A 17,651-nucleotide genomic window follows, 5' to 3' on the forward strand; every position below is an offset into this window, starting at 1 on the left:
AAGTTATTTGAGTCTAACCAGACTCGGCTACCGAGTTGGTGCAACACAGAGGAAGAGAAGCTTGACTTCTGTCAGATTCTAGGTGAATACAGAATGGAGTTGTTTTGTTGTTTGTAGCAAAGCAATTGGGTTCAAAGTAATTGTGATGATGGATACACATTAATTCCAAATACGCTTTTTTGTTTTTTTTGTTACATAACAACATTCATATCGATTTTATTTATAATGGATACACAATTACACACATTCAACACTTTAATTTTATTTGCACAAAAGACATGTATATAGATATTGGAATTTTTAATATTTATTTGCTGAATAAAAATTTACAAACTAAATCTAAACTCATATATTATGTAAAGAAGAAAATAAATGCATATTTTAATACTCTATACATGAGTGCGTAATGAACTATATATCTCTATCTCTATATTTTCAAGAATAAATTTAAAATATACTAATCCTACAATATATAGATATATATAAATCTATATATATATATATACATTTAAATCATAAAAAATAGCATATATGTAAAAGAAAAACCTTAAAATAAAAATTCAAATCTTTATTAAACAAAAATATAGGCCCGCGGTGTACCGCGGGTTAATTTCTAGTATATATACATTTTTGGTGAAGATTTGGCCTCAAAAATCCTTTTACAAGTTCAATATTATACAATTAGTCCCTACAAATAAAATCTGACAAAATATTTATCTTAATGAAATTTACAAATCAATTAATAAACTCTTCTAACATTTCCTATTTTTTTAAAAACGAGATTTGAGATCCTAACATATGGAAATCAAATATTCGAAATTAAATAAATTCCTAATTTTGCGATAACGAGATTTGATATTCAAAGATATGGAAACCAAATATTCAATTTTAAATGATATAAAACTTTATAAGAATTAAAGATGTTAACAAAAGAATTAAAACTTTCTAAATAATATATGGTATATATTATTTGTTTCTATAATCTCGATCGGATTTTCCATTAATTATTTTTCTAAACAACTAACTTAATTTAATACATTTTAATCGAAATTTTTGGAATATTAATCACTTACCATAAATACATTTTTTAGAAAAACGTTTAATGCTGAAATATTTTAATTCAATAAATTATTTGAAAAGATATTCCAAACGATTTATAAATTAATTTGTTTCTAAAAATCTCGAGGTAAATCTTTCCATATATCTCACCATTTCTCAGTTTTTGAAATCATAAATCGTTAACACACACATCTTTGCCAATATTCTCGGCACAATCTTAGTAAAAAATCTCTACACAATTAATTGATACTCTACAAAATATTCATACCTTAGATTTTATGGAAACTAATAACTATTATTAATACTCCCATTTTCAGCATATACCTAAAAACATTCCAATTACATATGGTTGATTCCATATTTAGTTAAGATTGCGACTTATTTTTTGCGTGATCACCAAGAGAATATTGACCTAATCGTCTGAACCTATATATACTCTATGGATTTACGTCTCATCACATCATCAAAAACACACATGTCATTTATAAACCCTGCAAACATTTCTTCAACTGCAAATGGCTGCTATATTTGCTTAACGAAAAGACCTTTACATATCTAAAGGTAGGGAGAAGAAGAAGATGAGCTTTTGTTATCCAGCAGTAATAGAACGGCTATGGCGGAAGCCTAAGAGCTTTTCGACTACGAAGCTCTCTGTGCCAAAATCGATAGTTGCGATGGCGTTTTTCACACTGCTTCTCCGATGACCGACGATCCCGTAAGTTCATAATTTTTTTAATCGGTTGAGGAGTATTAGTATAAGTATAATACATATGTTTTCTTAGTTTTAATTTTCTAAATTAATCTAACTAATTAGGAGACAATGTTGGAGCCGGCGGTAAACGGAGCCAAGTTCGTGATTGATGCAGCGGCTAAAGCCAAGTTCAAGCCCGTGGTTTTCACGTCATCAATTGGTTTAGTTTACATTAACCCTAACCGTGACCCTCAAGCCATAGTTGACGAAAACTGCTGGAGTGATCTTGATTTCTGCAAAAATACTAAGGTATGGTTTTATCTATGTTATAAGTTTTGGAGATGTGCTTCTGCAATAAAATCGAACATGCGGCTAGATTAAGGTTTAGGTCTTTAACCTTAAAAGTTAAAACCTAGACCATGTTACTTTTGGAATTCTAACTTTTCTTTTTAATAATCTTCCTTATAGAATTGGTATTGCTACGGGAAGATGGTGGTGGAACAATCGGCGTGGGAGACGGCGAAGGAAAAAGGTGTAGACTTGCTGGTGAATTAAATCTAGCGGTAACTTTTTTATTTTGTTCGTTTGCATAAATAAGTTTATTTCTATTGATATGGTTATGGTTATTTCTATTAACAAAAAAAATTCTTATATTGCTTCCCCAATTTGAGTGCAGTTTAACTTTCTAGCACATGACGATGAGCAGTATGTGTGGGAGTCTCAGGCCGGTGGGTCTTTCACTGTGACCAGAGACACCTCTGGGGAGGCTCTTGGTAGAGGAACCAAGATGGTCCTTTACCTCAAGGAAGACCAGTTGGTTAGAATATTGTTTTTCTCTTATTAGTTTTTGAAGATGATGGCCGATTGATTTTGTAAGATTTACAATCTTTTATTTTAGGTGACAGGTGAGGAAGCTATTAAAACAGCCTTAGGGGAAATGGATTCAACCAAAGAATCTTTACTATTCTGGAAAGACCATTCAAAATTTGATGTTGGAACATCTTTGTTAACCAAGTTTTTAATGCATTCAACAGATGAATTTTCCTATTAAAGTTTTTTTTTGTTTGGATTTTTAATTTTCCAATCAACGATGGTATGTTTCATCTCTCCGTTTTTAGGGTTTCTTTAACTGTAAGCTCATTAAGTGATAATGAAATCAATTACTTCAATATATTAATTTGAATCTATAAAAAAGATGAACTGGAAGATTCCAGTTGCACATGTAACTCCAGGTGTGTTTTCTCATCTTTGAGTTTTATGAAAAGATTTGTGTGATGTATTATTTTGATGATTAAAGCCAAGTTGAATTAGAATTTGGTTTCTGATTCTTGATATATTTTTATTTGGGTTGTAGAAGCTAACAGAAGCTATGAAGAAGAAGAGGAAGCCCCATTACACTCTTCAGCAAGGATATATGAGGGGTTATTGGTTCATAGATTTATATGGAATTAGAAATCCAAACAAAAATCATTTGTTATTCAATCATTGATTTTAAAATCCTAATTAAATTCATGTGTTATTGGTTCTATGATTTATAAATACTAGTTAAAATCTTATGTTATTCGTTTAGTCATTTGTTTTTGGATTTGAGAATCCAAATTATGTTTTAAATGGAATTGAATGGAATTGAAAGAGAAAAATAGAAGGATTCAAATCCATGGGTAAACACATGTTATTTCAAAATCCATATATCTTGATTTCATAATTAATAGAAATTTTCAAATTCTATATGGATTTACAAATTAACAAACTAATAACACCCCCATAGATTATTGTGAAACTGAGATTTCTGGCTTAAGTTTTTTTTTCTACTTATTGTAACATAGGATTTTGATGGTTTCACTTTCATCTACATATTTTCAATTTACTACTTTATCCACTTTCATATATTACAAATAGCATACTCTCTATTTTCTTATCTCCATTACTTTATAAGAGTGATTTATATGTTTAAATTTAAGATATAAATACAATCCTTTCATATTATTTCAAATTAAATACATGTTTGTTTGTAACTAACATACAATGACAGAGTCAAATAAAATTTCTTAAATGTAGTGTATTACCAGGTTAGTCGACTAATGTTCAGACCCATCTAAATTCTAACCCGCAGTGTCTAACATGAGAAGAGAATGGTAACAACGACCAACACTAAAATGAGTTTTATACTTGATTAACATATGCACTTCATAACTCCAATAAAATTTTACAATATAAACACATTGTATATTACTTGGCTTGGAATTAAAACACAAAATTCAGTTCTACCACTATATTTCAAATTAAAAATATTATACTCAATACCACACAAAAATTCTCAACCAAAATCTATACTAATAGATAACAAAATTTCGCATATATTAACAACACATAAGACTCGGGCGAAGCACGGGTTATGGTTGATGTTAATATGGGAAGGTATACCACAAGTGAAATTCTAGAATTAACAATCAAAATATAATTATATAATCTTAAACACTAAACATAACAAACAATATTAACATATCAAATATAACTTACAATTAAAATTTATAGTTAAAGAAAAATTGATTCTCAGTGTACCCAAAATCAAACATAAATTTATACCAATAAAACATCAAAAATTAATACAACAATATAATAAATTTATAACTATATATATATATATATTACCCCGCGGTACACCGCGGGGTCAAATCCTAGTTTAAAGTTATATCATGTATTGTAATATTCTACTAATTACGAACCAATCTTTGTTACAATTGACATGGGTGGCATGAAGCGTTAAGCATATAAATTTTCATTTCTTGAATGGGTTACATGATTCCAGTGCTATATTTACATGACAACTACCTTTTGACATTAAAAAAAAACCTTCGTTGCTTTTCTTATTGTTAAATAAACGACCTTCATGGTTTGTATGAAATAGAAGCACACTTTTGATGTGCAAGCTCGACAGAAAACAATAAGCATCAGTAAATGGCATTAATATACATACCAATTTAAAAATAAAAATTTAATTTAAATTTGTAAATATAACTTACAATAAAAATGATATATAAAATGAATAATTAATAATAACACATACAATTTTTAGTTTAAAAATAGGTTATCATCTTTTTAATCTTCTATATATACATTTTTGGAGTACACTTACTAAATAAATCCTAGAGTTGCTAAGTATTTACAAAGAATGCCATTATCATAAATGTTTATCTATTAATTAATATTACAAAATATATTCGAAAAAATCTTTTAGAAACTATGGCTTCCAAATATGAATTGATTTTGTTTCTAAATTTTCCTAAAACATCTCTACCTAATTTAAAAATTAATGTATGATTCTTCTTTCACTTTTATATGATCTTATAGTAATTTATTTGGAATTTATATAAAATACATATAATTAATAAAATAATAAAAAAAATTTTGCATATAATGTACACATATTTCGACGATATTAATTATAATATAAAATAATTAATTATTTTATTTCTACACCTACAACTCTTCTAAGTACACATATTTCGACGATATTAATTATAATATAAAATAATTAAATGAATTTTTTTATTTAATATCAAATTAAAATCCAATAAATTATATATTATTATATAAAATACATAAAATACAATTTTGTCCCGCGGTGTACCGCGGGTTAAATCCTAGTGTAATGTTAAATTTTATTCAAGAAAAGTTAGTGTCTGTTACATCAAATGCCAATGTTTTTGAATAAATTTGAGTAGGTAATAAGTAATAACACATGAAGATGACAATTAACTTCTAGAGGCAAACCATACTTGGAGATATAGCTCGTATCTATTATAGCTTGTAGCCAGAATCATTGAGCGTTAATTGCGGATGTGATGTTATTCGAATGCGGTTCCAAATGTCTTTCGTTGCGAATGTAGCTTTATAAACCACATGGTGGTTGGCGAGTGGTTCTCGTTTGGTTGGAAGGATCGCCCTGTTGGTCTAGGCCAGGGATCGATCCTCCCCAGACGCAGTTTCGCTCTCTCACTCCTGTGGCCACCTGGGAATTTACCTGCGGACTTGCTCAGGCGCCCCAGACCACCAGTTTATCAGGGGGCCCTTAAGTGGAGGCTTAAAAATCCCTGTGACGCGGGCTTAGGCCCAGTGGGCTAGTCAGATCACTGTGTGGTCTGTATACTGGGTTATCAAAAAAAGAATGTAGCTTTATAAGAGTCCCCTCTATCTGGCCATAATAGAGACCCTCAGCTAGCATATATCTACTTTGCCACTTCTGTTCTAGTGCATTCTCTACCAAGTTTAGATTTTGACCTGGTGTCTTTTTTTTCTTCGAGTTCTCCATGCATTAGCCAGAGAAGCATTCCTTCCAATCCCCAAGTCAATGACGCCTCTAGAACCAGCCATATCCATTACGCACCGAGATTCGACCAGTTGTCATACAAAAATGAAGTTGATGCTCCATTCCTTAATTCACTCTTACAAAACGTTTAAGCCACTTTCATATATTTCAACAATTTTTGCAATATTTACGATTCTGAACTCGTGTTCTCCCAATTAGAGCAAAACAATTCTGTCTTAACAAATTATTTTAAAAATACTACTCGGTCCGTTTCAAAATATAAGTCGTTTTGGAGAAAAAATTTGTTTTACAATATAAGTCGTTTTCAAGTTCTTATACAAATTATATATTATTTTAATATTTTATAACTATTTATAATATGCAGTTTCTTTTACGATTGACTGAACTTTTTAAAAGTGTATCTTTTTAACCTGCATGCTTTTAGATAAAACAACTTATATTATAAAACGGATGGAATATTAGTTATCAAATATATACCTAGACATAACTTAAATTATTATTTAATATAACGCAAAAAACTAGTCATAATAGCTATTAAAGCCATCAAGCCATCAATAAAGAATGGTGGTAATATTCATTTTAATTACTTGAAAAGAAAAAGAAAAAAAGAGTATAGATTTAGGATACGACATAGGACGAAATCAAACTCACTATTTAAGAATAAAGTATGATTAGATTATAGATTATAAATAAGAGTAACGTTGATATTATTGTTGAGAATACGAATTTCGATGAATAATAAATAGAGAGATGATTAGACTCCGAGAGCGGAGGCTTTGCGTTGCACTAATCAAATAATTAGGCGCACCAAATTGGCTTTATCGCTTAGCTGGAGTCTACTGTCCACTCTCTACCATATTAATATTAATTATTGGGACTCTTATTTAATCATCATCAATCATCCTTTAGTATTCCCTTCGTTTCAAAATATAAGGCGTTTTAGCTAAAAACACGCCGATTAAAAAGTTCTATTTTTTAAACGTTCAACCAATCATAAAAGAGACTGCATAATAGAAATAATCATAAAATATTAAAGTAATATATAATTTGCATAAAAACTTGAAAACGACTTATATTGTGAAACAAAAATTTTTTTCCAAAACGCTTTATATTTTGAAACGGAAGAAGTATTATCAATACTATATTATTCGAATAATGTTCGATAATAAGGTTTTATGAATATACCTTTTCCTTAATCATAATTTGGAACCCTTGATCATGTGGCGTACAAACACTTCACAAGCAGGAATATTTGAATTGTAAATTTTGATAATAATGAGGATATATAATCACATGACGCATGTTATATCTCTACTCCATTGTCGGAGTTAGATTGATAACTCTTTTGATAATTTTTTGCTGCATAGAAGAAATATACAGTTTTGATTGTTATAAATTCCGAAATTATATAAAAAATGAGATATACCATAATCTATCTCTTACCGTTAAATTTATTGTCATTTTATGTCACTAATTAGATATGTCATGATGCAAGTGCATACATGTGTCTTGATGGATTTCATAGGTGTAAAATTGTTTAATAGTTCTCTTAACTTTACCCAACATGACACAACGTTGTGCTGTGCTTTGTGACTACTGTCATTATTTATTAGCCTAATTTATAGTTATAATTTAAGTTTTGTAGATTCGTCGGAATTAACCGTTACAATGGGTGCAATGAACCATATATTTAATAAATGCGTACATTATAGTTTAATATTCTAAAAGTTTTCTTAAAGCCATGAAACTAGTGTGGACAAATTATTCGTCTTTAGTAGTAGTAGAAGGCTAAAAGCAACTTGAACGTAATGGTTTTGATATGTGGCAATTTACCATGGCAGCAAAATCTTGTAGAAAATATTATCAATCGGAAAAGGGTAAAGGTTAATAAACATAAATAAAATCAAAATTGTCAAAGAGCCAATATAACAAGCTAGCAAAATTAATGATTGATAAAAAAACACTAAAAAACTGAGAGAAAGTGATCAAAATCGATAGAATATAGCTTTATATATATATTGTTGATAAAAAAATTAACACATTTTCTCTTAAAAAATAAAAAAATAAACACATTTCTATATTTTTACGTTTTATGTATTAGTTCCTTTTTAATATTTCATTCATGTATTGTTCATCATTTAGTTATTTGTTAATTTTTTTTGATATCATAATGTCATTTACTTCAGTTTAGTTATGTATGTGGTCATTTGACAATTTTCTCTAATCTTTCTTACCTTTATCTTTATTCTTTAATATTAAAAAGATATTTCTCTATGTTTGTCACACTATTAAAAAGATATTTCTTCATATGTTTACCTTTAACAAAAACAATATCTGTTTTTTTTTTTTTTTGTTACCCTACTAGAAAGATATTTGTTGTGATGCTTTTTCTGTCATCGCCCCAATCTAGTCAATATACCAAAATTAATTAATTTTTTTTTGTCATCTAAAATTTTTATTGATTAACTTGTTATGGAACCGAGGTGGAATACAAACGCCCAAAAGAGGGAAACAAAACCGGCAGACGACATGAATGTCCCCAAAGTCATAGCCAAAGGATAACGAGAAATCCCCGGAATCTAAACCTTATGAAAAGAAAACTAAAGATACTGAAAACACAAAGCTGAATTATTTTAACATAAACCGAAAGTGGACGAAACATTCAACTTATTTTAACCTAGTCAATATACCAAAATTAATTACTCGAAGACAAATCTTACATATAATATTAAATCTTATAATGAAAAAGTCTAAAAGCGTATGACTTGACTCCGAGGCCTAGAAGACTTGCTTTAAGACTAGTCAATTAGGAAGTACAGAAGCAATGTATAAATCTCAACCTCTTCGTGATATATTCTTCTTTCTTATAGCCAACTAAATTACAAGTCTACGTTAATGCAACTATTACAAATTCAAATATTGGTAGATAATATTGTACTTACCACAAATTTTTAAATCTCCATGATTCATACATTTAAAAAGACGACTGTATTCTCATTGCACTATAAATATGTTTAACTTGCATATATTCAAAGTGTATACAAGTCTTTTTTTTTTTTTTTTTTGGGCAAAGAGTGTATACAAGTCTAACTTGCAATAATTAGTGTAACATTTTCTTTGTGTCTAAATTGCAACAATAAGTGTAACCACTTCTATCTTTTTTTTTAACAAATTAAGGGGAGTGTATTCAATAGAGGATTTGAAATGATTTGTATTAAAATTTTAAATCCTATATTATTCAAACATGAATTCTAAAAAAATTTCTAAAATCAAGTGTTATTGGATTAGTGATTTTAAAATTTACAATCAAATCCACTGTTATTGGAAACATTTTAAGTTGTAGATTTGAAGTGACTTGAGTGACTTTGGGTGGGATTTCAGAGAATATCTTAGTTAAAAATTCAAACATCCAAATCCCATGGTTTTAGGTGAGATTTGGGAGAATTTTAATAACAAATTTCCTAATTCACCAAAATTCACCAAAATCATCTCAAAACTCATTAAAACTCAAATCACTCTAAATTCTTTCTTCAATACATCCCCCTAAGAAACTTTGGTTTTTAGCTATTCTAAAAATTCCATCGAATCCATCAAACTGATGTTACAGTTTATTGCTTAACACATACTCCCTCTGTTCCTAGAAGATTGACTTTCTAGAGATTTCACATTTCTTAAGAAACAATCATTGTTTAATTATTTATTTTTGTTAAATATTTTTTAATAAACTATGAATCAATAGTAATCTGAAACAGTTAATCATTACGTCTTAAAATCTACGATTTATTAAAATCAATTAATTAAAAATTAAAAAAAATCTAGAAAATCAATCTTTGTGGAACAAACTCAAAACACTAGAACATCAAACTTTAGTACAACAGTAGTCATCTAAGGACAACAGTTTCTTTCTATTTTATAGTACAACGATTTTGCTAAAGAATAAATAAGTTGATTATGAAAACAATCATTTCTTATCATATTATAAAAATGTAAAGTTTTCAAATTCAACTATTCTTGATATTTTGCAATACATTTTTTTCCTTGTTTATTACTCCCTCTGTTTCATAATATAAGTCGTTTTAGGTAAAAGCACGCCGATTAAGAAGATCTATTTTTTAAAAGTTCAACCAATAATAAAAGAGACTGCATAATATAAATAATTATAAAATATTAAAGTAAAACGACTTATATTGTGAAACAAAAAACTTTATCCAAAACGTCTTAATTATGAAACGAAAGGAGTATATGTTAGTGTTAGAGCTTTTGTTTTTTGAATGGTGACAAAAATATCAATTTCCATTATAACTTTAATAAAGTTTTTATTTCCACTATACCTTTAAAATATACATTTTTCATAAATGTCATAACAAATCATTGTGATCACACTTCTACATCTTTCACTGAATTATAATGGATTTGTGTATGTAAAAACAATTTTAAAGCAACTGAAACCGAGAATAAAACTTTACTTATTCATGTATCTTTTACCCAAAAGAAGAGGATAAAAACATTACAAAAGTGATAATATGACTGAATCTCATAAAATTCAAAAGCTAAAAAAAGATGGCGGTTAAAAAGCTAGAAAAAGAGTGAGTGTAAAGAAATTTATTTTCCCATAGATTTTGGCAACAAGACTGCGACCCAAATCTGAACAGACTGACACATAATTGTGTTGAAGTCACGCTCCCTCACAGCTAGGAACATTATCATTCATCACCACCATGTGCATTTATGTGCTCATCAACTATTTTTACATTTAATATTCTCCAAAAACATTGTATTATTAAGAAAATGATGAATAATTAGTTAATTACAATGAATAAGTTTACTTTTAATAACATCAGAATATTCTTTTCATAAGAGATTACATATAATTATGAAATAAAGTATAAACGGATCATTTGTAAAAGCGTATTAAAAGTGATTAGTTTGATTATAGGAAATTTTTTCCAAGTTTTGTTCAAAGTCAGCAAAGTCGAACCCATATTTGTCTGCGGAAACTTCATGCGTCTTTGTCGCCAATTGCCACATAACGTTGGAAGTTTATTCCATAGTCAATGGACGACGATGGAAGTTAATTTCTAAAATTTTACCAAGAGCGACGGGAAATATGCAAGCCAATGATTTATAATGATCACTTGCACATATTGCATAGTCAACTCAACTCTATAACTTATTAATACTATAAAAATTGGATAAAAATTCGTCGCTAATTAAGCACATTGCATCAAATCAGAACCGGTCCAACGTTATCAAAAACGGTACTTAAAATTAAAAATTTTTGTTATCATTTTTGAATGTTATAAATTTATAAACGTAAAGAACATTAAAAATTCAATGGTAACGATAAAAAAAAAATGTTAATCATCAAAACCAAACTAAAAAAATAACAAATTTTTGGATGTAATTAAATTTCATCATTTCAACAACATTTTATATCAGTAATTGGATGTCACACAAGTACGAATGAACACAATTTGGAAGATGGTCACATTCACATATAATAAATTAATCTTTTTTTTTTGTCAATAAGATACATTTTACTGGATTTGAATATAGATTGTGACATCCTTTTACCATCTTATAAATACATTTCTTATTTTTGTATTTTTTTGTTATATGTTAGGGTTCCTACGTTGACAACAAAGTATTTATATACGTTTAACAAGCAATATATGTAAACAGGTAGATGGTTCGCCGACCTTTCAAACCGAAAGAAGTCGATAGCACTATTATGAAGACCGATTAATTAAGTTTGAATCGAGTTTTGAATTCTAAAAAGCCGGTTTATTTAAATTATTTAATAACATCCTACGTCGTACGTACTTGGTTGATTATATTTTAATGTATTTTATTAGCATTCTTATGGATTCATTCTTTGTTTCCTTGTTGGACAAGGGATGCTTAATTACGTATTATAATTCGTAGGGTTTATGTTTAGAGAATAAAACGATTCATCTACATTTGACAACAAAACGAGCCTTTTGTTATATAGAATATGAATTAGCCTAAATACAAAACTATATATCATTCCTCTTCCAAGTTGTTACGTTTTGGTTTAGTTTCTTTATGTTAAACTTGATTTGCTTCTCAAAGTTTGGTGAGAACTTTTAACTCTAAAATGATTCTTAAATTCTGTGTTCGTTGATGAAACATATTCTCTGTTTTAGTTTGATTCTAATTAAAATTTAGATATCTTACGATGCATTTCATGATATTATTTTTATGGTCAATTTTATTTTATGAAGTATAGACATTTACATATTATTAACAATGTTATTTATCAAATTGGAATCCGACACAATTTCTGGGGTATGATTTATAGGAGAAAGCATCCGTAAAACGTAATACGGAGTGAAAACAAATTCTTTTTCTTTTATATTCGTATTATTTAATGGTTAACTATCTCAAAATAATCAAAAACCAACCTCAATATTTATTAATGTGTAATAAAAAATTTATTAGTCAGTCTTTGATCGTAAAACAAACTAAAAAAAATTGTACGATAAGTAAATATCCTCTCTTTATTTTTCTGGTAAAAAAACTCAATATCAGTAAAAAATAAAGTTGAGTTAAAAAAAAAAAAGAAAAAATAAAAAAAAGAAGTAAATTTTTTAACACGATAAGAGAAAGAAAATATCTTCCTCTCGGCGATAAAAATAGAGAAAGCTAACAGTCCCGTTTAAGCGTGTGACCGGCGCGTGGCGGCTTAGATAGCGTCGGCGTCGGTCCTTCTTGTTAGTCTTCTGTTTTTTCTTTGTCGTGTTGGAGCTGTCGTCGTTGTTGGCGAAGTGAAGATTTTTCTGGATCTTAGATCTAAAAAGGCTTGGTTAAGGGTTTCGATTCGTCGGAGCCTTTGGCCTTTTGCGTGGTTGGAGTTTCTTCTCGGTGTTGTGGATGTTGTGGTCTCTTCCATGGTCGTTTCAGTTTTGGGTCCGACGAAGGTGATGAGAGATGGTACTTGCCGTGGCTAATGTTTGCTGGAGGTCTGGCTCTCCTTCTTTTGATGGGGTGCGACGGTATCTGGTATCTTAGCGTTTGTGGTTTGGCTACTGTCTTCTTTGTGCTTTCGTTAGTTTCGTTCTCTCCGATTTCACTTGTGTTCATGTCTTTGTGCCGTCATTGATGGGTGGTTGGAGATTGTTTTGGGATTCTGTTCTATATCCAGTCTTTTGTGGTTTAGCATCGTTTTCCTTTGCCTATTCGTTGTCTTGTGGAGTAAGTTTGTTTTTCGATCCGGTCCGTTCTCTTGCCGTCTTCAGTCTTTGGTTGGTTGCGGATTTGTTTGGGCTCAGTCCTTGTCTCTATGCTATAGATCTGATCGAGATCTCTATATTGCTTGGGTATCTTTCTTGGCGTTGTCCGATCTTGGTTTTCTTTTGCCTCGATTTCGCCGTTTCAAGGAGATGTTTGGTTCTCTTCTTGCTGGATGGGATGCTGCAATTATTTGAATTGTGAGGTAGTCTTCTTTTGTTATAGGAGGAGTCGCTATCCGGTGTTGTGGAATTGATCTTCCCCTTCGTTTAGCCACTACTGCAAGCTTTTCTATTATTTGGATTGATGGTAGGCAAAGCCTCTTGTGCTAGATTCTGGTTATAGTTTTTGATCTTCCATGCTTCAGTTTCTCTTTTGCCCTTCCTTGTATTTCGCTTTGTTATGCATTTGAAGTTGTGTTTTTAGGCTTCCCATACTCTTGGGCTTTAGACTCCGAGGATTTCATGTTATCCGTCGGCTTAGATTTTGGGGTTATCTTGTTAATCGCCAGCTTTGTAAAACTTAATCTATTTATCTTTCAGTTAAAAAAAAAAAAAGTTATAAAAAGAAGTGGTTTATCTAACAAATGTTAAGTAACCTATTCTGGTATAATATTGTTCACTAACCATACATAATCATAAAAGGGAAAAAACCCGAAAAAACCGCCATTTATTTTTTTTTGACCGTTTAATACCTATAGTTTTAAATTTAGAATAAAAATACCTCGTTTATTTTCGGTTGCCTTTTAAATTCATTGTTTTTAAAATCTTGGTAATTTCGGACCCGGGACTTAACAGCTGTTAATAGACGTAACGGAATGGTTTTAACCATACGTTTTTAAATATATAAATACAATAGGTTTACAACAGATTACGTATTTGTTGTCTTGGTCTGGTGGTACAACCCTTTAATTTTTTTTTTTTCATTTTTTTTCCTTTTTTATCTCACTTCGTCTTCTCACGGATCCCTGCAATCGATTTTATTTTTTTCAATTCAGTTCTCATCATTTATGGTGGTGGTGATGAAGAGAGATGTGATTGATGGGAGGAAGGATGAAGAGAGAGTTAGGGATTTTGGTTTAATGGTGGAGATTGATGGGGAAGTAAAGGAATTGAGGAGTTTTGAGGAAGAAGAAGTAGTGGCTAGAGATGAAATCGCCATTGACGCAGAGAAAAACTTAGTTTTTTTTGGTGAATTTGGGAGAAATTTTGAGGAGAGTGTGAGATTTTGTGAAAAAGGTGAGGAGGCAAAAAAAAAAAAAATTGTACGAAGAAGATGAAGTGAAATGAAAAAAGCAAAAAAAATATTAAATGGGTTGCAGGCGGTTTCGAACCCTTCAGCTAGGGATTAAGTAAGACGTGGGTTACCACCAGAGACACAATAAGTGTGGAAACACAATCAGAGACAATGAATTCTACGTACGGTTAAAAGTTAACTCCGTTAAACAATTTCGTTACGTCTATTAGCGGCAGTTAAATCCCGGGTTCGAAATTACCAAGATTTAAAAAATAATGAATTTAAAAGGCAAACGAAAATAAACGAAGTATTTTTATTCCAAATTTAAAACTATAGGTATTAAACGGCCAAAAAAAAAATAAATGGCGATTTTTTCAGGTTTTTTTTCCAATCATAAAATAACAAAAATAATTATCTAATTGGTCCCATTACATCAATTAATAAATAGCTGGTAGATAAATATAGAAAAAGTGATAAAACAATCTCCTTCAAGAAAAAGATATCCCAGTGGGCGACTAGGGTCAATGAAAATGAAAACAGAGACAAATGGCAATCCGTAATTATTCACATTTATGTCAGGGTACTTTCGTAACTTCTCAGCTGACCGTTTCTCGAATCTGATTACGTGGCAGTCATCACAAATGCCCACAAGAGCACTTCGCTGAAACTCAATCTCAGCCGTTAGATCAGAATCCAATTCTTTTCAATACGGCAAGTTGAGATCCCCAAACCCATCCTGCTTAACCATGGTTAAGTCAATTAACCCAACACACAGAAATCTCCTAAAATCCCCAAAAAAGGTCACAAACTTTCTTAATAATTACATAAAATGCCATTTAGAGGTTTAGCTATAAATTCGTCTTCTGAGACTCGCTAGGTTTGCCGAACCAATCACCCTTAGGGGACACTTAAGAGAGAAACAGCAAAATCCTTCTAAAAAATTCTTCAATCTTCTTCTCGAAGCTTCTCCAATGGCGATTACATCTTCTAGAACCACCAGATCAAACGGATCTGCTCTCCGATCCAAATCACCGTCCGGTCGATTCTGCGGCGTATACTCATCATCATCATCTCCGTCGTCGTCAGGTTTCGCTTCTTCCACAAGCTCAAGTTTCTCGTCGCCGTCTACAGCGTTTTTCAGCAGCCACAATCAAAACAACCACCACCATAACCACCAACACAGATCTGCATCTCCGACGCGTGTGAATCTATTCACATCAGCTCCGATGACGCAATCGTTTCGTTACTCGATCGATAACAGATCTATATCACCGAATCGATCCATTGCTGTTTCTTCCAATAAACCTAGTAATCATCATAAGATTCCAGATTCGAGAAGGAGATGTATGTGTTCTCCGACGACGCATCCTGGTTCTTTCCGATGTAGTCTACACAAGAACGTCGCGAATCCACACGGTCAAGGTACAGGAACGTATCCGACGAATAGTTTGAATATGCGTAGATCTGCGATGACGAATTCGCTTGTGAGAATCGGTGGTGTTGAAGGTGAATGGGTGAGAAGAGCTTTGACTACGTTGATTAGACCATCGTCACATCAACTCAAGAGAAGATCTGCTTATGAGCCTCGTCGTAGCAGACTCGCGTCTATGTCGAAAGCAGAAGATCTTTGAATCTTTCAGGTTTGTTCTTGTTTTTGAAATCGGCCACAGGAAAAAAAAAATACTCAGATCTGCCATGGAAGGAGTGAAATTCGGAGCTGAGTCATACCGGACCGAGTGAAATTCGGAGCTGAGTTAAACCGGACCGAGTTATGTAAACGGTGACCAAGACGACACCGTTTTTGTTTTGTTGGGTGGGAGATGAGATGATGATGATGATGATGCATTGTACATACACATATTTGCTTATTGAAGCAGAGAAAAATATTTCGCAAGTCGAAAGTATCTAGAAATCTAAAATTGGAAAACAGTAGTGACAAATTGGGTAATTAAAATCTGGAAAAGGACTTAGTAGTAAATTTTTTTGGATCCAATTTTGCAATTCTCTCCATCGTTCGTTGCCTTCACCGTTAGTTTGTTCCGTCAAGTCAACGTTCTCCATTCGCCGTTGACCCGTTCCGTTTGCCGTTAACCGTCGTCGTGTGTTATGTGTGTTCCGTTAATATTCCCCAGGTATGTGTTGTTCGTCGTGTCAGGTATGTATGTATTTTCCGTTTCTTATTTATTTGGTTAATTTTGTTTTATTTTTTTGTGAACGTTTGATTTTTATTTTTTTTAGTTTGGTTTGTTTTTTTTCAGGTTTCGTACAATGAGGAGAAGAAGATTACTTAGTTTAACCGTTACGTTCAACTTTGGAATATTTTGGGGACTTTTGTGGACTATGGCAAAAAAAATGAAATTGGACTAAAGAGAAGAATCAAATATTTGAAAGATTTTGATTCGTGAAAAAATTAATTTTGGAGCTAAAGAATGTGAAAGATTCAAAGGAATCAGATTTTTCCTAAACATCTCAAGAAGTAAAAGATTCGTGGAACTAATTTGTGAATCACAGATTGAGTGAGATTCCTGAAACGGTCGAGGTTAAAGTGAAAGATTCAATGGAATCTTATTTTTACCTTAAACATCTCAAGGAGATGATTGATATGATAGGGTAAATGATGAAATTTTTGAGGGTAAGTTTGGAAAGTAAAAGATTCTTGAGGGGTATAGTTGAGAAAAGGACAGCTGGCGGATGAATGGAAAACAGCCCAACATGAAATTAAATTAAAGGAACAAATCGATAAAAAGAATATTATGTTGGGGATGCAACGTCTACCTTATCTCCTTATCTCGGGATTAAAAAGTTGGATTATAATACTCTCCATCTTACGAAGATAAATTTGTCACATAAATATAGAAGTTTTGTGTTTCTAATGTCAAATTTAAAATAATTTACCTGTTTTATTTTTATTAAACAACAATAAATAATATACTTTTTAAAATATGTTAAAAGGTTAAAATTATCATTATATATTATTTCTTAAAGAATGTGAAATTTCTAAAAATCTTTGTGGGACGGAAGGAGTACTATTTTACGCATAGGTAGATTTTATAGATCCCATTGATTAATTAGTTAATAAATATT

At 30.9% G+C, this 17,651-nt stretch overlaps 1 protein-coding gene and 1 long non-coding RNA gene across 4 annotated transcripts; both read left to right on the forward strand.

Moving 5' to 3' along the window:
* Nucleotides 1-1,525: 1,525 nt before the first annotated feature.
* Nucleotides 1,526-3,207, forward strand: LOC9308218. 2 transcript variants are annotated; one of them, XR_002331419.1, is made up of 6 exons: nucleotides 1,526-1,774; nucleotides 1,874-2,059; nucleotides 2,219-2,313; nucleotides 2,427-2,567; nucleotides 2,649-2,982; nucleotides 3,105-3,207. It is a non-coding gene; the product is annotated as an uncharacterized LOC9308218 (long non-coding RNA). The 2 variants fall into 2 exon arrangements; XR_002331418.1 differs by lacking the exon at nucleotides 3,105-3,207 and having other exon boundaries at nucleotides 1,535-1,774; nucleotides 2,649-3,089.
* Nucleotides 3,208-15,437: 12,230 nt separating this feature from the next.
* On the forward strand, nucleotides 15,438-17,032 carry LOC9308220 (putative protein TPRXL). 2 transcript variants are annotated; one of them, XM_021022390.1, is made up of 2 exons: nucleotides 15,438-16,722; nucleotides 16,826-17,032. In XM_021022390.1, the coding sequence occupies exon 1, from the start codon at nucleotides 15,539-15,541 to the stop codon at nucleotides 16,196-16,198; it is 660 nt and encodes a 219-aa protein (XP_020878049.1). In that variant the 5' UTR covers nucleotides 15,438-15,538; the 3' UTR covers nucleotides 16,199-16,722; nucleotides 16,826-17,032. The 2 variants fall into 2 exon arrangements, with proteins under 2 accessions (XP_020878049.1, XP_020878050.1); XM_021022391.1 differs by having other exon boundaries at nucleotides 15,438-16,699.
* The last annotated feature ends 619 nt before the right edge of the window (nucleotides 17,033-17,651 follow it).

This window comes from Arabidopsis lyrata (assembly GCF_000004255.2).
Source record: "Arabidopsis lyrata subsp. lyrata unplaced genomic scaffold ARALYscaffold_6, whole genome shotgun sequence".
Lineage (NCBI taxonomy): Eukaryota > Viridiplantae > Streptophyta > Magnoliopsida > Brassicales > Brassicaceae > Arabidopsis > Arabidopsis lyrata.